The following is a 25,469-nucleotide window of genomic DNA, read 5'->3' on the forward strand; positions in this document are numbered from 1 at the left end:
CCTCCGAGATTTTTCGCCCTTGTCCGAGAAGGCTAGGTGTAGATCTTTCCTACCAGAAGATCAGGGGTGTGGCTGAAAGACAGCAGTAAGAAGAAGAGTAAGGAGTAGCAGTAGAAAACTCGGGGTGCAGAGTACATCTTCCAAAGCTCTTCTGCGAATTCAGTCGACAGAACATCCAATAAACAAGGCTTCAGCCCCGTCCCCCTCCCACCGGTCCCACAACCTAAAAACACAATTTAACACAAAAAAACCTCAACTCCAAACAGACACAAAAAAAGAAGCCAAATACCGAAGACAGTTGAAGGGGTGTGGGCGTGGGGGAGAGAAAAAGAGATGCATCCAGTTTGAGGATTCATCAACAGAAATTAAATGCTTGAGTGAGTCCAGACATTTCAGACCATACATTTTTACAAATCCTCCCCAAAAGCCCATTACATACAGAAACATCTTCAACAGTTTATACACTGGAAAACAACACCATAGTAAGATGATTCATTTTGGCAGTTTATTCACAGTTATGACATGCTTTAAAAAAGTAAAACATCACAATGGCAAACAATTACAGCTCTTGACCGATGAAGAGTTGAAACTTGTGCAGTAAAACAATGGTCACTCAATCTTACTTTCCAGTTGTGACACGGACAAACAGAGGTACATCATCCTATCCTCACATACAGCCATTCATCGTTTCTATCCTACATACTGCTTCTTGCACACTTGTGTATGTACATCATATTATTTTGCTATAACTAGAATACACACAAACAGTTGTTGAACTTGGTGGAATGCTATTCAGAATCTTGACGCTATACAAAATTAAATATATATAATATATGAATACGAGATTTTAGAAGTTGTGATTCCGTATAATAATATGGACTACCTTTGATTGCCCCAGTAAATTCATTCATTTCACAAAACTTCTTGGACGGATCCTACAACCCTGATTGTAGAAAATTAAATGTGAAAATGTGCTAAACAATGAACATACTGGCATATATCTTACACATTTCAACTTCTTTAAAAATGTCTACAGTATTTTTGACTTTGAAAAAAGTAAAACTTAGTGAGACAAAAAAAAATTATCTTGTGATACTAACTATTGATTATTCGTTTAACATATTGTATCATCTGGGTATGAAGTCATAAAAATGTCGAATAACTTAAAGGCTCAAAATAAAGAGACAAAAAAAAGGTATGTAGGTCAAGTGAGATCGTTTTTGAAAAGTACACGACATGAAACTGATTGATGTAAAAGTTAACAACCAGCAACTAAGTATATTCTTTAACTTTATGATGTGTGTCGAATATGGGGATAAATCAGTGTTTTAGAATATAACATAAACATCAGGATGATTGAATGTGACATTTTATGTGGTGGGCTTTAAGGCAGGCACAAACGAACACCCCCAAAGCTTCAATAGTTTTCAGTGAATGCTTCTGTATCCAAACATATCTATGATACACATTTGTACAAACCATGAGATGTCAAAAGTCATATCTCCATATAAATCATGTGACAGCAATTGAAGAACAAGTTAAAAATAATCATAATGTGACACATTTTTTTTACAAATGGGAAATATTGTTGATATTAAAAGGACCTATGAGGAGAGACTCTCGCAAAGAACTAAAAAATCTACAGACAGAAGAAAACAACAACACAAATAGATAGATAGATAGATAGATAGAGAGAAAGAGAGAGAGAGAGCGAGAGAGAGAGAGAGAGAGAGAGAGAGAGTTTAAAAACAAAACACTACAAAAAGGCACAAAGCGATAGGTAGTGAAAGAGAGACTAGGCGAATTATAATCATTTTCACCAATTAATACCGCGAGACGCGGAATATTTGTAAGTAACAGAACCTTCAGTGCTACCATATATCTTATTATAGTGAATTTCCATGAGGTTTCAGTTGCCGGAACAAAAGCTCCCGATTAACAACAAAGAAGGGATGAACAATGAATTAAAAAATAAAGCTGGTCGATGAAGGGGATAATGAAGAAAAAAACAAAAGATGAAATACTAACAAACGAAATAACAAGGGAGATCAAAATGGTGATAATAGACAGGCCTACAGGGTCCTTCATAGAAGGGATTTGCCCTCAAATTTCACACAATTTTCAAAGAGTATCAGGCTGCGCATTTATTTGGAATCCTCAGAATTCCCTTGTATTATACAAAACTAATTTTTTGAACAGTATCAAACAGTACAGCTATTGGCAATCCCTCAATCCTGCATGTGGTTGAATGATGCATCTGATGTGATATGAATAAAATCAAAAATCAAAACAGCTGTAACATATTATAATCCTGCAATTTAAGGGGGGGGGAAGACAAGAGTCATCTCCATAAAAAAAAATAACAGTAGACATGCAGTATCCACAGGTTCCCCATCTGTAGATTACACAAACCTCAAAATGTACTTATTCCCCCATTATAACATTTACTGTCAAAACCTGACAACCTGCACCCTATCTCTTAATCTCTTACGAGTTCTACAAATTCTACATTTTCATATTTGAACACATGTTCAGGAAACTTTGGGAGTCTGAGAGGAGAAGTTCCGGAAGCAAAAACCCCATGGAGATAGTAAGACCACTGTACACTATCTGGGGTTGTCTTAAAGCTGGGTCAGTGTCACACAAAGTAAGAGCAAAGAGCAATCAGATAGGCGAGGTATCACAAATTCTGTACAAAGCAAGAGTTAGTCCTGGAATGTACTGATCATTGCAAGGTTTTTCAAAGTCAAAGTGTCTCCACAATTTTGTGGTACATCTGCAAAGCAAGCACTAGCATAAAATAACATACCCAAGGAAAGCTTCTAGACACACTTTTGTATATTTCTGTCTGGTAATGCAAGTGTTCGGGGAGGCAAGATCCACAGTCGCATCGTAGAGCTTTGTACAATTAGATATCATTGTTACAATTTCCATGTCCTCAACAACAAAAAAAAACTAACATAATGGGTGCATGGAGAGGCGTTGGGGCTGAGGGTGGGAAGAGGATATTGTGAAGTCCATATTTCTCTCCTAGCATTGAGGGACCCTTTCAGTAATTTTGTCATATATCAATTGGCATGCCATTACAACAAGCAAAATCAGTACTCGTATTATAATGACTTAACCAAAAATTTGAAACCTAATTCAAAAGCCATTATCAATTGATAGTACATTGTCTAATAGGTACGTGCAACAGATTTTGACCAAAGCTTCTTTCTCTAAGAGTTTAACAGGTACCATATTCAAAACAAATTCATAATATGGTTTATGCATTTTGGAGTTATTTTACCACTCATTAAAGAAAACAAATGAAAATGAAGAATACATTTTAAAAAAAGAGAAAAAAAATTACCAAAGAAGAGCAAAATGAATGCAGTCTATTGGATAGAAGTTGAAAATTCATACTTTTCATTTTTGATTTTGGGCGTTACCTCCACACTTTCTATATTATGTTAATGAAACTTTCAACACTGAGGCCATGATTTATATACTGAATGATATAATAAGGTGAAAAACAAAAATAAAACCTTAAAATATCTAACACAATGCAGTCCACAATTAATTAGGACCCATTCACAATTAATTAGGACTACCCTCCAATATTTTCTTACTGTGAAAGAGTGCAAGGAAAGGCAAGTTTATATATCCGAACGATAGGTTCAAAATCAATTGGTATAGCTAAATTTATTAATTAAAAAAATAAATAAATAAAAAAAAGCAACTGGGTGAAGGAAATTGAAATACCAAAAGGCTAGGCGGTAAAAATGCTGAACATGGAAATGCTAGAGGGAAGGAAGCCAGAAACAATCACTGGAAGTTGATTGCCGAAAGCTTAGAAATGTCAACTGGAAAAAAAAAGGGGCGGATGGGTAGGGGGGGGAGGGGGAAGGGTGGCAGTGGAAACATTAAAAAAAATAATCCAATAACAAGGCCAAGAAAAAAAGAGGAATTGAGGAAAGGCTTGACAGGCAGCCACACTGAGCTTTAGAGTCACAGATTGACCACACTTGAAGAACAATTAGAGCATACTGAGGTGAGGATTGAGTAAACAAAGATGGGGGGGAGGGTGCTATTAAAAAGAGTGCAATGGATAAGAAAACATGCTAGTAGCACACGAAAATAATGTAAAATCAAACTCGAGCAAGAGGCAAGTTCTGGAAAATAATATTTCAGGTGGAACTGAACACACCGAATACACAAAATGCCGGATAAAACCATTGTTGTCTTGTTGACACCACATTAGCAAATTGTGTGAGATGTCAAAAGCCATGGGCATGAGCATATACAAGCCATATTGTCAAAGCAAGTTGAAAACCAAGCAACTCAATCAGAAACATGAAAAATAATAATAATAAGTTTTTAAAAGAAGCTGCATGGTTTTACCCTTGCCCTAACAATATACAGAATTAGAAGAGGTAGGGGAACAGTGCATTACATTGCTTACAAACAGCTTGAGCCTAATTTACTACAGCATAACACAAACACAAGGAAAAAAACAAACTGGGGTTTAGGAAAAAATAAATAGTACAATATTAACAAACAAATAGGGGTACGAATGCTCAAGGCACAACAACGTTAACGAAATGGTCATGCTGAATGGAAAGAAAGAAGTAAGTGTAGGTGGTTCTTAGTTGGTAGAGCGTGGCCTAAAGTACAGAAAACAAAATCAACAACAGTATTCACATGCTTGGTTCCCGCATGCCAAGTAGCTCAAGACCACCGGGGTCGCCTGCCAAAATAAGAAAACAAATCAACGGTCAAAAGCAAACACATGCAGTTGGAGACACGAAAGTATGTGCAAAACAGATACACATAATTTAACCCCCCCCCCCAAAAAAAAAGAACCTAATGTGTTGCTAAGTATACATATTGTGAAATATGCAAAATAAATGATACCTGTTTTTTGAAGTGCACACTCTTACACATCAGTAGTGAAAAGTCAAATTTAATATCTACACATACTGGGGTAGGAAAGGCAGTGCAAAAAGAAAGTCCCCACACCTTTATCTGTAGAAGCAAACATGCACCAAAGCCATGAACATTTTAAAGACCAGTTACTGATCAAAATTGCTTTGAAAATTGGAGGAATTTTCGTCCGGCAAGGCTTGCATTTTATTGCTTTAATGACGGTAGTTGTATTACTTAACAGGATATCAACCAATGTGATGGTTCTAGAAAAAAACTTAGAGCAACAAAAGAAATCATTCATACCATCAGTTGCAAAACAAATTGACAGCATCAAAAGAAAATAGGCGAAGCAGAAAAAACACAACAAACCAAACAACACAAAAAAACCCAAACAAACCTAACCTATTCCATATTTCTGAAGAAACGTTTTCGAGACTATAGCCCTCACTTTGAATTTACATCTTAAGCATCACATGTATCTAAAATAGCCCTGTGTTTGTTATCTTAACTTTTCCTCTAACAACAGTGAAAAGCAAGGGGAAAAAAATTGAAAATTTTTGTGGTTTTCGCACATCTATACAAAAACTTGTGCAAACAAACAGAAGTGTGAAGCTTATCTTTTCCTGTGGTGAAGAGACATGTGTGTCAAGACTCCAAAGTGATTGATTGAAATTAACCTTCCTTTGAAAACAAGTTGCAACATATTGAGAACAAAAATTTAACTCCAAAATCAAAATCAATTTATCCAAAGAAATCAAAGAGAAAGTACCAAGAAAAACCAGTTAGCAGGACAACCTATTTTTGGAAAACAGAAACAATATAAAGGGCTAATTCGTGTGTCATTACCCGACTGATTTATTAACAAGTCAAAAATGACTCGATATGCGTACAAATACAGGCTCAGCTGGGTCAAGAGACAGCATTGATCAAAACAGCGTTCACCAAAGATATAGATGTTCCATTATATAGAGACGTAAACAGAGCTTTCACACTACAAAAAGAGTTAATTTTGGATAAATCTTCATAAATTAAGAACTTGAAAGAAAGCCTGATCTTATACATAATTTGTCTCTGTTTTTGTTTTTTCAAAGGCGAAGTGTGTACAACGCCGTTGTATTATGAAAATAATTCGCAGGTTCGCGTCAAAGCATGCATTTTCTTCCTTGTAAAGAAACTCAACATTGTTGAGATGATTTTTCGTAAATTGTCTTAATAATGGACTTTTAACATTTGTTGTCAATATTAGTGCAATATGCACCAAGGTCAAATACTGTCTTATACCAGATCTTGCTCTATTCTCGCTTTTAAATACATTTTTTCTTCAAAACATTATAGGAGAACAGTCAGACATGCAACTGCATACACCTATGCAACAGTTCTGTTCAAAGGATAATCTGAGCAAAACACTTTCAGGCTGAAGTAGGAATGTCAGTTAAAGAAGTTATAATCACACACGTGCACTTCCCACATTTTTCATCATCATAGAACATGGAAAGTAAGTCATCTCTGACAAACAGCTTAGAGCCCTGACATAGGCATTACCATTGGGAGCACACAGTGTCAAAATGCTATGAGTATGAGTATCTGCGCAAATTGGGTGAGGCACTTGAATCTTGGCAACGACACCACAGATGTGTCTTGTGTAAAAAAAAAAAAACCTGTCTCCAAACACACACGTCAATGTATGTAACTTGTAATGAGGACTTTGCAACCCATATAAGCATTTCATTTCAAAGTATCAGTTGTTCATTCAGACATACCCCTTGTGTGAGGTGGCTAAATGATTTAAACACCTAGTCTTTAGCTCTCAGACCAAAGGCTCTCAGCCGGTATGTAAGGAGCACTGGAGAGGATAAAGCACTATAAACAAGCAAAGAACAAGAGGAGGGGGAGCTGTGGAGAAAAATCATTTCGAATCAAAATCACACACAGCCGTACTCATACCAAATAGAGTTGGAGTGCTTGGGCTGTGTGCCGTCCCCTGCATCCCTGTTATCCGCTGGAGGCGGTGGGTTCTGACCGCCAGGGGACTTCATCGGCCCGGGGCTAGGCAATGACTGTGGAATGCTGGGACCTTGGTCAGGGGAACACAGATCCCCAAGCTCTCCTCTCATCTGGGACGGGTGTTGTTGTGACCCCTTGTTACTGCTCGACAGCGGAGGAGGGCCATAAGAAGGAGAGTTCAACACGGGCTTCCCCTGTGACCGAATCTGAGGTGGAATGCTGTTGGTGTTTTGCTGATGCTGCTGCTGTTGAGACGAGTTTGGTGGAGGAGGGGGGAGGTTGGAGTTGCCGTACTGCGGCTGAACTGGCCCGTTAGAGATGCCGTCTACCCTGGAGGAACCAACAGCGCTACTGCCACCCACGCTGCCCCGGTGGGATGGAGGACCCTGGGAATGACTCTGATGGTGGTGAGCGGGGGCGAGAGGAGGGTTGTGGTAGTTGCTCTTTGGGTCAACACCTCGGTGGTCCTGATGGGCAGGTGGGGGGTACCCATGAGTAGCAGCAACACCGCCCCTTGAAGGCCCAGCTGGCATATCTCTAGGCTCGCTACCTCCACGGAATTGTCCCGATGCCCTATGAGCATCATGACCTGGATCGAACCCAGGTCCACTTGCATTAGAGGTGGGCTGGTAGCCAGATCCCGAGAAGTCCCTAAGCGGCCTCGACCCATCTTTGACATCTCTGGGGGGTAGTGTGTTCCGAGGAGGCTCTCGCCGCACTGGCTGAGGGCCTGGGGTGTTGCTTCTTCCATAGGGGACTCCCTGAGGCACAGAGGGAGCGCTGCTTACTGGACGACCTAAACTGGACTGAGAACGGGTCATGTACGAGTCCTGCTGAGCTCTGCCTCCAACTGTCCCATATCCTGACTGATGGTTTGAATTCGCTGAGTGGCTTAACTGGCCGACTTCTCGATGAGAAGTTAAAGGCAAAGAGTCGGGTCTTGAAGAGTTTTGACCCATCGTGTTGGGCCGCGAGCTACTGGGGTTGTTGGACTCATGTTGTCTCGGAGTGCGAGGATCTTGAAGAGGGGACGGCAAACTCCCAGTGCTGTTTTGACGGGCACCGCCTAGAGAAGGGTTGCGACCTGGCATCTGCTGAGACCCTGGGGAGTGTTGCTGGGGACGCATTTGTCCCTCCTGATCACGAATCATCGACTGAACGCTTGGCCTTGACCCTGGCCGACTCGGTTCTCTTATCAAAGATACTGACGGCATCTGCTGCTGCTGTTGTGGAGGGATATCTCGGAAATCCCCTCCATCCGGGTCGTCGCGAGATCCTCGTTCATCCCGCATCAGTTGGTCCCTGCCACGTCTCGGAGGTGGCACGGGCATGTCTCTCGGTGGATAACCTACGCCACTACTGCCTCCAGGGTCATTCGACTTGTTAAACAGCTGCGGAGGGACAGACTTTGGCCTCTCTGTGTGGGGCCGGCTGTACTGGTGGTTATTGCTGTTGTTTGAATTCTGATCCCCATGAAGATTCCCCTTGTCGTCTCTACCAGCACTCTGTCGTCTCAGAGGGGGCCCAGTAGGTCCGCCGAGCTGTGAGCGAGGTCTGCCCTCCCCTGGGGGTCGTGAAATGACCCCTCTGACATGTGGAGATGAACCCATAACACTGGCAGGTCTAGCGCGGGCTTGAGGATTGTTCTGAAAGGTCATTGTATTGGCTGGCGGTCTACGTGGGTTATGCCCGCTGACCACGCTGCTGTCCATGATCCGTTGTGGGCCGTCGTTACCAGAGGCTACTCCAGGCTGAGACCTGGGTATTGGAGGCTGGAACTGATTTGGGAGGCCCTGTGGTTTGTCGGCAGCGCCCTGAGATTTTCTCCTCTGTATCTCTGCTGACATGTCCCCACCACGACCAAAGTCACTCTCAGTAGCCCTGGGGCTCTCAGACTTTCGGGGGTCTCGGTACTGAGAACCCCATGGGTGATGCCCAGAATGATCGCTGTTATTATTGTTGATGGGGAGATCATTTGGCGAGGCGTAGTGAGATGGTGGCATCGGGTCACCTGATGATAGCATGGTCAGTCGGTCAAGACGCTCGGTGGCTGGAATCGGAGGAGGGGGCTCGGTGGGTGCAGGGGGCAACTCTCTACTACTCCTCTTGCTACTGTTGATGCTGCTGCTGCCACTACTGCTGTTGTTATTGCTGCTGTTTACGCTAAATGATGATTGTGGATTGCTCATCTGTTTGTGTGGGTGTGTGTGGCCCAGGGGTGGCTGAGACTGCTGATACGACTGAGACGAAGCAGAAGAGGATGACCGAGGAGTTCGTGGTGAACTGGATGATGGCTGCCCAAACTGACCCAGTCGATTTGTGCTGGAATAGTCGTGGGCGGAATTTCTCCAGTCTTCGCCTGACAATCGTTTCTGAGACAGAGGACGATCAGCAGACGGATCCCGGCGTCTGGTAACTGGAGTTGTAGGACTACCATTAAAGTGGGACTGTAAAGTCAGAGACGAGGCGGAAACATCCTGCTCAGCTTTTGGAGTCGATGTGTATATGTCTCCTGGCAACATACCTGAAGAACCAAAACTATCGTGGATGGTACCGGAAGAATTACGAGACAGTCGAGATGAATTGGGGTCGAGTGCCGAGGCTAGCGAGTTGTGAGATGAGGACGCCACATCGGGAATGTCTGGTCGGAACTGCTGAGTCAGGCTGCTGGAGCTCGTCGAAGCACTTGGGTGGCGTTGTTGCTGATGCTGCTGATGCCTGTACTGCAGCTGCTTGTTGGCGCTGGTGTTAGAGTTGTCGCTGCTGCGGGACTCACTGTCGTTAGAGCGGCGTCTCTGTACCGCATTCTGAGGTACCATCTGTGGATAAGTGAAGACGTCCTCTTTATGAAGAGTACACATGTAAGATCTGTAAGAAGCAAGAAAGTCATTCAGTCTGCTTCAAAAACAGAGAGATATCAGAACTTTGTCCCCTCTTCTGTCAGATGATGGAAAATAAAATCTAAGACTATATAATACATGATTTTTTCTTGTGTGATCATGTCTTATGCACATGCCAGATGTGTATGGAAGAGACAGACAGAAGACTGAGTATATATTTGACAGTGTGTGTGTGTGTGCCTGCGTGTGTGAGAAAGAGAGAGAGAGAGAGAGAGAGAGAAAGAAAGAGAGAGAGAGAGAGAGAGAGAGAGAGAGAGAGAGAAAGAGAGAGAGAATTCATGACTACGGACACACTATGTACATTTGTATGAGCTCACTGAACATTGTTGCATTGTATGTGAATCAGTACACATGCATGTAATGAGTGCATTTCCGTGTTGATGATGAATCTTAGTAATATGGGGTACCCATTAGGGGGATCGAGATTATTCTGGGCGGTTTGCTAACCAGATTGAGGTTGCAAAGCGGCCGTGGTGGCACAAGCCAATCGCGCCCGACTTGTCGCCTCAAAAACAAACGCATTCATTTTCAGGCGACGAGTGGGGTCATCACCCTAGACCCAACCCGATCCCATCAGGAATGAGCACCCCTTATAAGTTGATGTTCTGGAAAATCCACCCAATATTTCCCTCGAGGATCAATATAATGGATCTTATCTTTTGCCCCTCCTCACCTCGTCCTGAGCGTTACTACTGTTTTCATTACTGTTGTTGGCGTTGTTCCGTGGCGACTTGTTGGCTTCCTTTAGGAACTGGTCCAAGGTCAACATCTCGCTGCCAGGAGACGACCGCCCTGGGGTTCTCCGGCCTAACCCTGGAGTGGTCGATCGTCCTCCGTTACCGCCTTCCACCTGATCCATGGTGTACGGGCGACCCAGGCCTGGACACAACAGTCAACATTTGGAAGATTATCCCCGGAATTGATTTCTACAGTCTGATGGAACTGAAATGTTTTTTTTAACAACTCGACTCGACTATTTTCACAATATGTGCTTCCATTTTGAGAAGAAGCATCAGCAGCAGGGCATACATTTTTTTTAGTAAGTTCATACTCGAATGAAGAGAAGCACATAGACACAATAATCATCATTTAGGGTTTGGGAAAAGGAAGACGGATGGAACCAAAAGTGGTATAGTAAAAGAGTAGGACCTATCAGTAGTGCCTTCCAATGTCAGGACAAAGCAAGAACTTATAATAATCTTATATTGTTATTGTCGTAGTTCAAACAACTCACTTCTCTCTTGCTGACTGCACTTTTTACTTACAATACTATGCATTAGTTCTGCTTTCTATTTAATGTCTGTACATTAATGGGCTTACATAAAAGAAGGAACAATATTTCAAGTTCTTATTTCAAGCTTATTTAATTCTCTACCTTGTGTTTTATGCAAAGCACAACACACCAACAGACAAGTACAAACATGTAGGAAGTACTTTTAAGTCAATAGTAAGACATTTGACAACAGAGCAGGCTATTTGGTTTTAAATTCATTCTTAAAGCAACCTAGCTTGCCTTTTCATTAACGACTCCAATTCAAAAGCCGAAACAGAAGTCAATATTAAACTCATATACTGCCAGGCTTATCCTACAATTTTGGTGCAAAGCCAGAGAGAGACATTCTGTCTATTTGTCTATAAGGTAGGGATCATCCCATACGGTACATTCACAGCTGCTCCCCTTTTCTTCTCAGGATCCACCTCAAAATCCATCTGCTTATTGGTTGGAGATCTATTTGACGGGACCACAGCCAGTGGCAGTTTCTCAGAAGGTGGTAAAAGGGCTAACTGACCTGTTGTGTACTGAAAGGAGATTAAAACTGACCGTCCCCGTCGTTTTATGTAAGAAAAATTTTGAAATTATGCAAACTTGAGTCCAAAAAAGTGAAATTATGCAATTCTGTTAATTTTAACTAAGAATGACAAAGGAAAATAATCTGAAATTATGCAAAAAATGATCAAATTTTGCTAAATTATGCAGGGTGCATAAAACCTAGGGGACAGAAAAAAACCATGACCAGCTCTCACCTGGGAGCAAACCTGTGTCACCCGTGCCTCCGTCTCGGACATCTTCTGTAGACTTAGCACCTGGATGAAAGAACAAAAAGCTGAATAAGTAAGACACTCAAATGTGAAACAATGGCACTGTCTTACTCTTCAAACTGTTACTCGCATGGTGTCAGAAAAAACACATGTACAAAATGGTTTTAAATTGCGAATAGCGGTTTTCCACTATGGAGGATTTTATATAGTATCACACTCAAAATAACCTTTACAGGATGTGCAGTTGTCCCATCACCGTACAACATTAAAATTGAGCAAAATTTGTATGCGTAAATCAATAATGATCATGAGCAAATGTACATGGGAATTGGTAAGGATTATTCAAAGCTAATATTAGCCATTACCTCCACCACTGACAGCAAAAATTTCTGTTAATCAGTAAACTGTGTGAAATAGATTCTTGAGAACCCAATGGTTAAAAAATGTGGGGTTTGTACTGTATGCTTCTCAAGAAGCTGAGATTGTTTCAGAATGCTATCAAGTCTGCTGGGGTAATATTATAGATTGAAAAGCGCATAGGGCTTGCTGCTGAGCGGGACTTTGCACTATACAAATGCTATCTATTATTATTACTGGAACCTCATTACAACAATAGTTGGGTACGAATTCGTCTCTTAGAAAAATCCAATTTCTGTACAGTCACAACGATCAACTCACAATAACACACCACGTGACTTCACGTGAGTGTGAGAAAAGCTAACGAACACAAAAACAGCCATACATACAGTGCACAGGGAAAAGCAACGCCACGCACAAAAATGTAAGAGGAAAGACAGGATGGAAAGAATAAGAGTGAACCAAGTGGATGTGCCATCCGACAACCAGCAAGTGCTGACACAAAGGTAACAATTTACATACCAGAGATGAACACAGTGTGAACCACAAAGAGGAAAATAGATCCATGACTTTCTAAGGCACAGGGAAATACAAAAATATATGGCACTGTGGTGAAATCAGCAGCTCGTCAAAATAATGAAATCAAAGAAATCTACATTTTCTGCCCTTAGGACAAGTTTCATTGACTTTTAAAAAAATCAACTCCTTTAAAATGTAGATTTGCAGTATCTAAATACACTCAAGTTTTAGAAATCATCAAACTTTAACAGCTATCTTCTGGCTAATTCTATATCTGACACCAGGTGACCCCACCTTCAATAGCAAATATCAACACTTCAATTCAAGATGAATGGATTTTTTCCTTCAAAAGCAACGCAAACGAACAGACTTTGAGAATACACCAATAACTCCATATCCCCACAAAAGGACAAGAGCCTGATTCCACAACATCCCCCCACCCAGACTGTGAACACCAAAATAACATAGGACAAAATTTGGTGTCATTTCAAGGGTAACCATTTCCAAATTGATAAACAGAATACCAAATGAGATGAGCATGCTTGTAGTGATAATATTATTTTCTTTATTAGACAAACTGTAATTGCTTTACCTTAAAAAAAACAACAACCTACAAACTGACAACAAATAAAATGAAGGGGTTCCTCCAAAACATTTTACAAGAATAGATTGCAAGTATTGATGCCCTCTGACCTTTTCATTCCACAAATAACTTTCAGGTTACAAAGTAAATTAATGTCTTCTGGTACAAAGTTTCAAAAATTTTCCCTCCTTCACTTGTGCAAAATTATAACTCATCTCACATGACAAAGTATATTCATGTCTTCTGGCACAAGGTCTCACCATTTTACCTCTTACACGTGCATAATACCGTCACTTTTCCCAAAAAGTAAGCAGAAATGAATTGGGGATTAGCTTACAGACATAGCACTGCATTGTGCTTAATGTAAAATAGGAATGTTTGAGTTAAGAGAAGCACATCCACATAAAAACAAGTCATTTAGTGCAAAGAAAAAGCATGGCTGACAGGCAGACAGAAGAACAGTGAGAAAGAAAACAAGTTCAATCTACCATTGGCACCCTCCAACCACCCAAGTAAAATATGTAAGGTAACGATCCAATTCAGACATAGAGGACAAATTTATGTAAAACACATTTTTAGAGTGACAAAAAAAATTTGACACCAATATCATCCTGGATAGAAGTAAAACCAATCGACCAATCGTCATATATAGGAAGCAAAGTTTCTTACTGACGGAATCTTATTATGTATCATTGGACAGGATTGAGAACTTTGTATAGTGTATACATGACATGCAGTAAGACTTGAACTGCATACAATATGGGTTGATATTTTTGGATAGCAATCAGTCACTGCACGACCCTAACTGCATTCAATACGGGGGGGGGGGTTTGATAGTACTGGATAGCAATCAGCCGCTGCTGTAACGCAGAGCATTTCGGGACACTGATAGGTACTTTGGAGAATTCTTCTTTCCTTGGCACTTATTAATTTTGATAACTGTCCAAAATGTTTTTCATTTCTTTAGTCATGGCAGACAGACAGAGTGAATTATACCCACTGACTAATAAACCAAACAAATAAAAAAGCAACTTCATATTCAAATATAAAATCCAAAGACTGTTTGTTTTATCAATGAAATCATTAGCGCTAATAAAAGTTGGGATGAAACCAAAGATATTCATTGAAGTAAGATACAAAAAAAATACTTTAAAAAGTACATGTTAAGTTTGAAAGTCAATACTGTCAAGGGAAAGAACTCTACCACTGCAAATGTATGATATGATATGTCTAAAGAAGAAAACACGAAACTTATGTAAAATAATTTGGAAGATGAAACAGAAACATAATATAGATCACAAAGTAAAACAAAACTCAAAAGACACACAGAAAAAAATGCACTGTGTACAACAACCAAAAACAAAGTTTGCTTTTTACTAAGAGTAAAATGAAGAATATTGACGCAATAATGGTCATTTAGTACTGGGAAAAAGCAAGACAGAGAGACACAAATAAAAGATGGAAAGTGAAAAAGTAGGCCTATCAGTGACACCCTCCAGCCACCCACCTACACAAAACATTACATAAATAGCCAATAATGAATTTAACACAGAGCAGAGTAAAAGGAATTCTGCTTACATGTCTTTAGTTCAACATAATCAGACCAGACCTAAGTCTGTGTATCATCAGTAAGCAGGATCTGTTTTACCATTGTACACATTTAAAAGGGTGTCAAATGATGAACTATTTAGAGAGCACATCCTGCACACTTCTCACACATGAGCTATGACCACACACAAAGAAACGAGAAACATAAAAAACCCAACAACGACAAGCCTGAACACTAAACACTCAACAACTTTAACCAGACCAAGAACGCTTTTTGTTGCACAGTATTTAAGAGTAAAAATCAAATTGAGCCTCACTTTGGGAATTTTTTGTTTTTTTTTTGTTTTGGTAAAACAAACTGAGCATTTGTATTGGTTCTTTTATACTTGGAAACTCTTTCCCCTTGCAGGTGTAAGGCTTGATAACCGAAAGTCTTTTTGTTCCTACAATTGCATATCATGTTTCCCCCTTTTTTTTTGGGGGGGGGAAACAAACTGAGCATTAGTATAGTTTTTTTTAAAACCTGAGAAGTCTTCCTCATGCAATGCAAGGCGTCACAACTAACAGCAACGTCCTTTTTTCTAGGGAAAAAACAATAACCAATAATATCCCAAAGGGTATTGTATACTTCAGGCTTCATGCGATAATTTTCTTCCCCTGTTAGTGAATATGAATAAGGGCTCTACAAATCAGAAGTTTATGATATATCAATACATTACGAGGGAGTTCATGTGGAAAATGGCAAGTCACAAAATGAAAATTGAGTGAATATCAATTTTAACAGCTTGTAGACTCACAGTTTCATTCTGTTCGACAGATGGTTGATCATTTTTGTTTCATTTCTCATTCAACCAAACAAATAAATCGTTCAGTCATACAGAAAAGAAGTTGAGAGGCTACAAGCTTTCAAAGTTGATATCCTCATGACTTCCTTTTTGCGACTATGCCAAGCTTTCCTGTGGACTCCTCAAAATGTAACGAGAAAGTGACTCTAGACCGGCAGATCCCTGCACCCACAAACATAGAGGGGAAAAAAGCCCCTAAAACTTTGGTTAATAATATCGTACAGAGATTTGTTAAACAAGGAGTGAAACAAACTGTGGGTCAGTAGATGATCCTTTTTTTTAAACACGCCATTAGTGGTCAACCAACATGTGTATCAATCTGACATAACCAGGCAAGAATACACAGGAAATATGAGAAAAAGCCAGGCACTGGATTGAGAGAGAAACACCTGCAGACTAGGGTGGATAAAAAAGCATCCAAGCTCAAAGCAAGGTGACAAACACGCAGGGGGGGGGGGGGGGGGGGAGAATAGCATGCCAAGCTACCTCGCAGCTCGGATTTCTCATTATCAAAGACAGGAGAATGGAGAGCGGTGTATGATTTGGCCAGAGATTTATTCTGATTGGCCAGTTTGGGACTGGCGTCAGCGTAAGGGCCTGAGCTGCTTTGCCGTTGTTTATCTGTAAGGCAAATTAGAGTTCAAACATCACATTTTGCAATGAGGACTGAGAGTGATATATGAAGTCAGAAAAGTCAAGAATTAACAGTAATTAACAGAGTTGATAAACCATTTGCCAGGAAAGTACTAATTTTGAGCATACATTATTTTCGACATTGTAGAGATTGTCCCTGTGACAAATTAAACAATGTTATCCTCTTGTAGAAATCTAAATACAATCCTCTGCATGCAAATACATTTTTAAAAATCATTATACTACAGACTTTGGTAATGGGCAGTGAATCTTTTAATGAATGAGCTTACAAGGCGGTAAGCAGAAGATGTGAAGAATCGGATATCAGGAACTCAAGAGCAATAAGAATGCATCTGGTAACCCCAAAACTTAAAGTCAGTGAAGGTATATCAATAAATGAATGACCAATTAAATCAGTTTTTAATTTTGCAAGCCCCTCCCTCTCAAACTTTAAGCCAAATTCTAACAGGAACTTTTCCAAGTACAAGGATTATCACCTATGATGGGGTGGGATTGATCGAGTACTCACCCTAAGAGTAACAGAACCCCCCCCCCCCCCCCCATCTATTAAAAAAAATGAGAAATCCTCAAATGAAAAGTGACCAGCGTTGTGAGCCCAACTTTAAACCCCCTTCATAATGATGGTATCAAAATAATATGAGTCAGTTTGAAGGATTACAAGAGTTTTTAGGTTGATTAAATAAAACTATAACCTCTAAAATTACAACTGAACTTGTTTAAATTCTGCCCACAGTGTATCAATCAATATTGTGCCCATTTTCTACTGAGTATTACATACAATATGCATCAGCCCTAAACAATACAAACTACTGTGATATCACAGAGTAAAGAGGTAGCATCATAAATGCTTCGTCATCATGAAGTGCCACACCTAAAGCAGACATGAGCAATCATGGTTCATTGTTTGTTCCTTTGCTTGGATGATCTAACCCCCTCCCTCCTCCCCCGAAAACCCTATCTTGTTCTGACCTTTCCTGTCACCAATCTGTTCTGGTTCTCTCAATGAATGTGTACAAAGAGTCAAAGAGTTTTAGACAGAGAAGAATAGCAGGATATCCTGCCAAGCCATTTGCATTACTTTAGCGTCAAGTAGGAAATAGATGATGGTTACATATGAGAAACAGTGTAGAGAAAAAGTTACAGTCTTGTATGAAAAGGGAGAATCATTTTCATTTACACAGTCTGGAACAGTAATGAAAATCAGAAAGAACAGACTTTTTTTGTTGAAGGATGACATCACTTACTGTTGAGCTCAAAGCAATCTGAACACAAAGGAACAAAAAAATTGAGAACACAGTGTCTGTGTGGACACAGCAGCAGGTTCAATGGACGATCCTAAGTGAGGTCAGCTATTATTGCTAGCCTCCCCATGAATGAATCTAAGTTAATGCAAAGTAGTTCACTCGTTTAATTGAATATACCGAACGGAAATGCTTAACATTTTATTTTAAGAAGTTTTCAGATACTATTTTTGTCAAGTCCCGACTGTGGTCATAGATGAGAACAGCCAATTTTCAGAAGAGGAAATTATAATCAAGTTTGCCAAAACGCAAAATAAATGTAAAGTTTTGAAAAACCACCTCCACTCTTGATACAGTATAAGAAAAAAAAGAATCCTTGAAAAATTATCCTTCCCACTTTAATTTCACTCATAGAGAATGAAACCCGAAATCTTCAAGAGAAACTGAACACAGTCACATTAATAAATAAGGTGAGGGGATCATCAGGGTGCACAAAGTTCTTGAGGATGGAAAACAGACGAGTAGCTTATATGCCTCAACACTTGTTGGCACTCTCGAGAAACTATTAATTCCCTAGTATAATGCTAAATATCAGTTTGACACAGTAATTAAAAAATTATAACAATGGTTCTGTGGGAAAACTAGCCTTGGAATTTAATTTTTGGAGTAAAACAAAAATTAAATATTGGCAAGAGATTTTTTTCATGTAGCCCCCATCTACTCAATTTAGATCATTTAGAATTTAGAAGATAAGCTTCTACCTTGCTTGTCAGGCCCAACCTGGGCTGAGAGAAATACAAAATCCCAGCAGAAGGGTCTCGACACTCAATAAAATTATCTCTACACAGGACTCAAACTCAGGTCTTCTGTGTGTAACCCAACACCACAGAAGCTGGTTCGGTCAGAGTAACTACTGTAGTCAAAATTGATATAAAAAGGAACGGTTCTAAAATGTTATTTCTCCTTAAAGTTTTCTACTATTCCAAGGACCTAGAACGGAAGCAATGTTGATGCTGGAGCTTAAGTAAACACTTCCAAGACTGATCAATATAAAATACAAGCAAACAGAACAATGAAGGTGAAAATTTTATATTTCCTAGCTTCTATTTCAAAGTTATCAATCTGTTACAATCTGCGGGCTAGGTGGACATCGAAATCTGCATAGCTTGGTGACAGTTTTAGGAAGAGAGCTTTTCTGTTGAAATATATGAATATATTCTTGTCGCTATCTCTCCAGTTAGGATATTCTTGTTGCTGTCGTATTCTTTGAAAGCAATGCACTTACACATAACTAACACAACATGCATACTCATGCATCCATACAACAGCGTGAGAGTAAAGGTATTCTGAATATAATTTGGTACTCAAATTTTTTCCAAAATCTTTGTATATAAGTGCATGTGTAGAAAACTTAAACCCAAGGTAGCTGAAGTATCACAGGTATTTTTCCCAAATTAAAAGAAATGTAACTGAAATGGTAAAGCATGTACCATTATTAACTACCAATATATATATATTAGTGTTACAAATTCCTGGGAGAAGAAATAAAGCAAAGACCTAGAGTATACTAGCAACTCTATGAAAAAAAGAAAATGCAATTTAAAAGTGAAACTGAGACAATGTGCAACTATCCCTTTGACTGTACTTGTTCTCAAAACTGGAACTGGTTCAAAACTAGCAAGAAATAAAAAAAGCTGCAAATATCACTGCACTTGCATTTTCTCAATTACTCAGTTCACAAGATGTGCCATCCAGAATAATCTTGAACAGAATCTGATCTGGCATTTGAATAAGTACTAATAGTAAGGGTTATCTGTATCCTTCCTGAAAACATCTAAGAAAGCCAAAATGTATTAATCAACAGAACAAAAAAGACAAATTTGTCACGAAGCTGTAGATTAGAGAGTTAAAAACAAAACTCTAGCCCATTGTAACAATCCCACAGCTCAAAGCATTAAAACTGTTGTTAATTTTCTAAAGCAGGGCTAAAACAGCCACAGAGTTGTCAACTGTAATAACAGTACACCCTAAATTTAAAATGTCACACGAAGCCGTAAACAAATTTAAGCAGTAGGGCATCACTCGGGCAAATAACAACTTCAAAAAATAACTCTTGGGAGGCAGGCAAGACAGAAAGAAAAGAGAGATAACCACATGAGAACTTACCTAGTCTGTGGGCGTCGTTGGTCTGTTCAGTTGACCCCGAACCTTGAGAAGAGTTATCATTCAGCTCCGACAGGTTGTTCCGACTTTTGCTGCGCTTCGGGGTCTGCAGAGAGTAATCTCACACTAGTTTTACGTCAAAAGGGAGAGATTATCAAAATAATCGCCTAACCATTTTTCAACCAAACAGTAAGGTACTGATTTTGAGAGAAATCAAGGTATCATGCTTTTTTTTTCTACACAAAAACCCCCAACAAAAACAATTTCAAATTTATCACTGAATATAAATGAAAATTCATAGGAGAGAAAAAAGAAAATCTATACTAGCTTCAGTTCCTGAATTTGCCTTTCACCATTAAGTCCACTGCTAGCATATCTTAACCACTATATATTTCTTCATTAAAAAAAACAGTGTTGATAAATACAGCTCAAACACCATTGTTCACAGTGATGGAAGAGTCAGTGCCAACAACTACAGCCATCATGTACCACAAAGTCTGCACTGAGCATCACAGCAGCTTGCCATTCTATGTGAGTGGGCGCACAAAGTAAACTGTCGCTGTGAAGAGCATCTTCTAATTCCTTATATCACTATCAGGGCCTTCCCATTAAAAAAACAAAGCAAAAAATTAAGATGTTACTATAATAACATATTGTTGTCCTTTTAATAAGATCAGCATAATCTCAGCTGAGTAAACTTTACAGGAGAAGCAAAAAAAAGCCCCAACATTTGGTTTTATCATTCAACAACCTAATGGTTGGTGAGTTGTTCACATTTATTTTTAAAGTTTTCGGAGCACTTCTAGCCAAATTTCAGACCTGCCTTTGACTGAACGTATGAAATTTGATTTGTCAAATTAAAAAAAAAAGAGATATTTTGTGAGTCAGCCTGCCTTGTCATAAGGACAAAGATATACAGATAGGAGTGATTTGAAGAAATAGAGAGTCCTGTACCCTTGAGATGATGCCTCGAGCCTTGCGGGCAAGAAGAGCTCCAAATCCTTTCCTGAGAAGAAACATAACAAAAAAGAAATCAGAATTTTGGCGACTAGTTCACAAAATTAAAATTCTTTAGGGAAAAACAAGTCAGCAGTAAAAATAGGACTAGCAATTGAGTAAGATCAAAACTAAGGCAGTTTCACTGTATTACATTGTCAGAACCACTGTACAAACCACCAAGGAAAAAACCTTTAGAGAGGAAGAGACTATGGCAAGAACACAAGCTACAGACTGATATTTAATGTGTGAGAAGAGAGGGGGCTATCAGGATAGATTCACTTGTGTACTGAAACAAACCAATAAAACAAAAGATATATCGAAGAAATCAGCCCGCCCAATGTAAGCAACCTTTCTCCCCATTACAAACATAAAAATAACACAACTGTGTACAATTATTACAATTACCACAATTGTAACTTTTAGTATATCCCCTAGACAGACGACCATTATTGTGTCAATGTGCTTCTCTTCACTCAAACAAACAAATTAGTACATCCCTGTGTATTGTAACAACTTTTAACTCATTAATAACCTAATAAATAAATACATACTAATTTTGACATGATTTATAGTGTACATCTTTGGTCGATGAGAAAAATGAAATAAACATCAACATGCAGCACAATGATTCTCTTACTTCTTTGGTGATATCCTGTTCTTATAGTGATCCATTATCTTCTCTTCCAGCCTTTCTTTCTGTCTGCGTAGGTCAGAAAGTTTTTCCCTAAAGAAAAACAATTTTTAAAAAATTCTTAAAAATTTCTCAGATCACTGACTACATGTTAAAAAAAAATGGCCGAAGAAGTTCCAGGACCAGAAAAACAAAGAGGAAAAGCTGGTTATTCATTGTTGCAGTCAGGCGCTTCACTGCTGCACACAGACAACCAGAGTTTCATTCCTGTATGGGAAGAAATCTTATCGAGTATCTTGGTCTTTCTGCTGGGATGCTGTCTATTTTCTTCTCAGCCCCCGTTGACCTTGACAGGCAGGGTTGAACGCTGTCTCCAAAATTATTTAAATTGTGTTGAAGGGGATATAACAACATAATACTTACATTTTTAAAAATGTGTTCTTTTTGGTAAAATTCATAAGGTCAACAAAGCAAGGGGATATGGAGTACTGTGAAATAGCTAGAGGTCAAGTGTCTTTTCCCCTTATTCCCCCTGTTTACAAATCTTAAGATGTACTTTTTTACAATCAAGTACAAACTGAGCTTTGAGCTGAAGTCTAAGAGAACATGGGCTGTACGATTAACAGCAACATAAACTGAGCTTGATTCATAGTGAAAAGAAGCATAACTAAAATACTAAGTAACATAACAGAGAGTACAACACAGGAAGTGAAAGACAGAGGAACTTGCCTGAAAAAGAAAACGGACCTTGTTAAAATATAAGAGGTTCAACTTCAACCTAGTTTTTATCCTTCACAGTCTCGGTGTCAGGTAATCTGATACTGACTTTCTCAATCCAACCTTCGACAACCAATCACCTTTAAAGTTTCAAAAGCACCTTTTTAGCTTTTGCAGAATGATACCTTTCAACACGGCAACTGTCACACAAACCAGCAACAGTGGCATGGTGGTTAGGCTCTCGCAGAAGTCTCAGGGGAAGTCAAGTTTGATTCTTGAGTGAGAAAGTTTTTAAAAAATTGAATATCCCCCATGACTGCTGAAATGGCATATCCCACTCAGCCTGGGCTGGTCCTGACCGCCAGGGTTAAAGCAGCCTGGACTCAAAATATTCGAACTTGTGTTCATGGAGGCATGAAACATTAACAATTACGATTAAATTACTCACAGATATGCTTTCTCTTCCTCAGCAAAGTGATCTTTGCTGTTGAGTGCCTGTGTCAGCAGCTCTTGGTTCTGGTTCAACAACTGCTGAATCTGCAGGAGCAACGCTTGGTTCTCATTCTCCAGTCGTTCGTTGATCTGATACACAGCCTAGGGAGACAAAACATAGTAATGGGAATAAAAGAGTGTGATCAAAAGGAGATTTTTCTGTTTTCTTGATGTAGGTCATATAAGTGCTGAAGATTTGAGGTCTTACAAGAGAGTAAAAAACACAAAAGTGAAGGAGGGGAAATAAGGGCGACAGATATTTGGTATGAAAAAGAAGCAAACCATACCAGAGCACTTGCCAGCCACCCATTTGAGGAAGACTAAAAGAGTTACTAGCGAGTAACATACAAAGAGAAGAAGGAGGAAAGATGAGGATGACAGATGTTTGACAGGAAAGAAGGAGCAAACCATACTAGAGCACCTGCCAACCACCCACATATTTTACTCTGATGAAATAAACCAGCAAACAAAGAAATGACTAACATCCATATTTCACTCTGAAATTAACCAACAAAACCAAGAAATGACTCACATCCACATTTTACTCTAAAATAAATCAACAAACAAAGAAGTCATTAACAACCATATTTCACCCTGACATTAATCGACAAAACAAAGAAATGACTCACATCCATCTTGTTCTCCAGCTTCTGGAACTCCACCTCGGCCACAGACAGGTTCTCCTTCGCCTCGTTCAGGTCCCCTTGTTGCTCTGTGGACTTGAGCTGCAGCGTGTTGTAGTCAGTCTTCACCTGAATATGCACATGAGATGACAAGGGTTAATCGGCGGGACCTCATAGAGAGCACAATAATGTTGGGTTTTTTTTTAGTAGAGGTTTTACGGCGCTCGCCACTGCATAAGGTCATATGAGCACCAGAAGATTAGGGGTGTTACAAGAGAGTAACAAACATAAAAAAGAAGAAGGGGAGATAAGGACGATAGATGTTTCATAGGAAAGAAGAAGCAAACTACACCAGAGCACCCGCCAACCACCCAGAGTACAATAATGGCATCAGTGGTCTAGTAGATAAGCTGTTGGGCTCATAACCAACAGATTGTGGGTTTGATCACAGTCATGGTCCCTATGTTGTATGTTTGGGAAAGGCACTTTACAAGAATTTTCCTCATTTTACCCAAGTGGAAATGGGTAACCGTCCATTATCAGTAAAAGATCTCTTCAGTTTGCTAGAGTTTGAGTGCTTAGTTGGCAGCTTCTCAAGAAGCCAAAAGGGTTTCCGAGTATTCAAGGGTCTGCTGGGATAATGATATAGATTGTAAAGCACATAGAGTTTGCTGTCGAGTGGGAATATGAACTACTCATATGCTATTTATATATTCATGAAGCGATTAATAACCCAGTCACACTAGATGTCCTTTAGATGGATTGACAGCACGATATATGTATACATTATTGAAAGCCTAGCGGTGCATTTGGACACGATAGTAAGTAAGTGCGTTTGTAACTGAATGTGTGCACAGAACTCCATGTGTGAGTGAGGATGTATGTATGTCTGCCGATATATGTGTGTGTATAGGAGTATATGTATGTGACCAGGTGAGCAATGTAAAGCGACAAAGAAATCACATTTCCTCTCATACTGCACAAAAAGGCACAGCTCTATCTTTGCACTCTACCAGTCCATCATTCTCCTATTATTTAATATTAAAAAAATTACACCACTCCTAGCCACCATTCTTATCCCCATTTCGAATAAGCGCTCCAACCTGTTTGTGTGAGCCCAGCATGTCACTGTAATCTTGACTGAGCTTGTCGTAAGCTGCCTGCATTTGTTTGTGGTCATCATGGAGACGGCTGTAGTCTGCCTGCAGGTTGCCCACGGAGAGCAGTTCCCGTTTCAGCTGTTCTCGCTCGTGCTCTAGAAGGTCTCGCAGTTTGTTCACGTCGTCCTTGCCCTGACACAAAAGCAATGGATAAATAAATGACGTTTAGCTCAGGAGTTCTTGAGTTGTAAACGGAGACAGAGAGAAAAATATAAGTTCACCGGTCCCTTTCGGGATATTCATGTATGTTTGAAAACAGAGGAGCACTGACAAAATAATGGTCATTAAGTGCAGGGGAAAAAACTAAGACAGACAAACAGAAGAGGGAAAGAAAAGATGTAGACCTACCAGTGGTACCCTCAAACCACTTGCTGGGAAATGCATGTAATAACGACTTCATAGCAATCATTTACAATGACACAGTAACAATCATGCACAAAGTACAATAAGTTTCTCCAAATAGATCACAATGCACATACTCGTAAATCATAATATATGGTTTCAAACAGTAAAAAGAAATTGCTAAATGATAAGGTACAGAGCCAAGCATTGAGGTTGGGTTAATGTGTCTGATCCAAATGATAGGCTGAATATTGGAATATTGAAACTCCTTGAAACAACAAATTAATGCCAGAGCACCACCAGAATAATTGGAGAAATGTTAACCCACCTATCACCAAAAGCAAAAACAAAAAGAAAATCCACTTATGCAATGAGGTCCATTTAGAGAAAAAGTCATTTAAGTTTTTTGCCTCACAGGTAACAAATTGGAACTTTCAAAAGAACCCTATTCAAATACGCACAAAGGAAAGGTTTAACCCTATCCGTACGCCGTGTTTTACTATCGTATCCATATGACGTGGGGAAATCTGTGCCATCACTTTCCAAAGAGGAAATTTACTTGTTAATCCGATCCGCACGCGTTGCATAGCAATCTGTCAAAATGATTTTTTGAGAAATACTGAAAGTTTCAAAGAGATCTTCGCACTAGAAGTATTCTCAAAAGTGAACAAAACAACTCCTGGGGTACAAAATGACCTCAGGCGTATGGATAGGGTTAAAAAAAGGGAGAACGTCCTTATAAT

At 39.5% G+C, this 25,469-nt stretch overlaps 1 protein-coding gene across 1 annotated transcript in view; it reads right to left on the reverse strand.

Moving 5' to 3' along the window:
• Positions 1 to 3,447: 3,447 nt before the first annotated feature.
• The window catches only part of LOC101846011 (girdin), a gene marked incomplete in the record, with an annotated part of 124,263 nt that continues 102,241 nt past the window's right edge, over positions 3,448 to 25,469 (reverse strand). Inside the window, 11 exon segments of the mRNA XM_005102914.3 lie at positions 3,448 to 4,729; positions 6,853 to 9,731; positions 10,486 to 10,691; positions 11,838 to 11,897; positions 16,191 to 16,325; positions 19,766 to 19,868; positions 20,717 to 20,768; positions 21,399 to 21,485; positions 22,558 to 22,703; positions 23,231 to 23,353; positions 24,328 to 24,516. Of these exon segments, the coding sequence (XP_005102971.3) occupies positions 4,711 to 4,729; positions 6,853 to 9,731; positions 10,486 to 10,691; positions 11,838 to 11,897; positions 16,191 to 16,325; positions 19,766 to 19,868; positions 20,717 to 20,768; positions 21,399 to 21,485; positions 22,558 to 22,703; positions 23,231 to 23,353; positions 24,328 to 24,516 (3,999 nt within the window).

The sequence above is a fragment of the Aplysia californica genome, unplaced genomic scaffold, assembly GCF_000002075.1.
Source record: "Aplysia californica isolate F4 #8 unplaced genomic scaffold, AplCal3.0 scaffold00348, whole genome shotgun sequence".
In the NCBI taxonomy this organism is placed as follows: Eukaryota; Metazoa; Mollusca; class Gastropoda; order Aplysiida; family Aplysiidae; genus Aplysia; species Aplysia californica.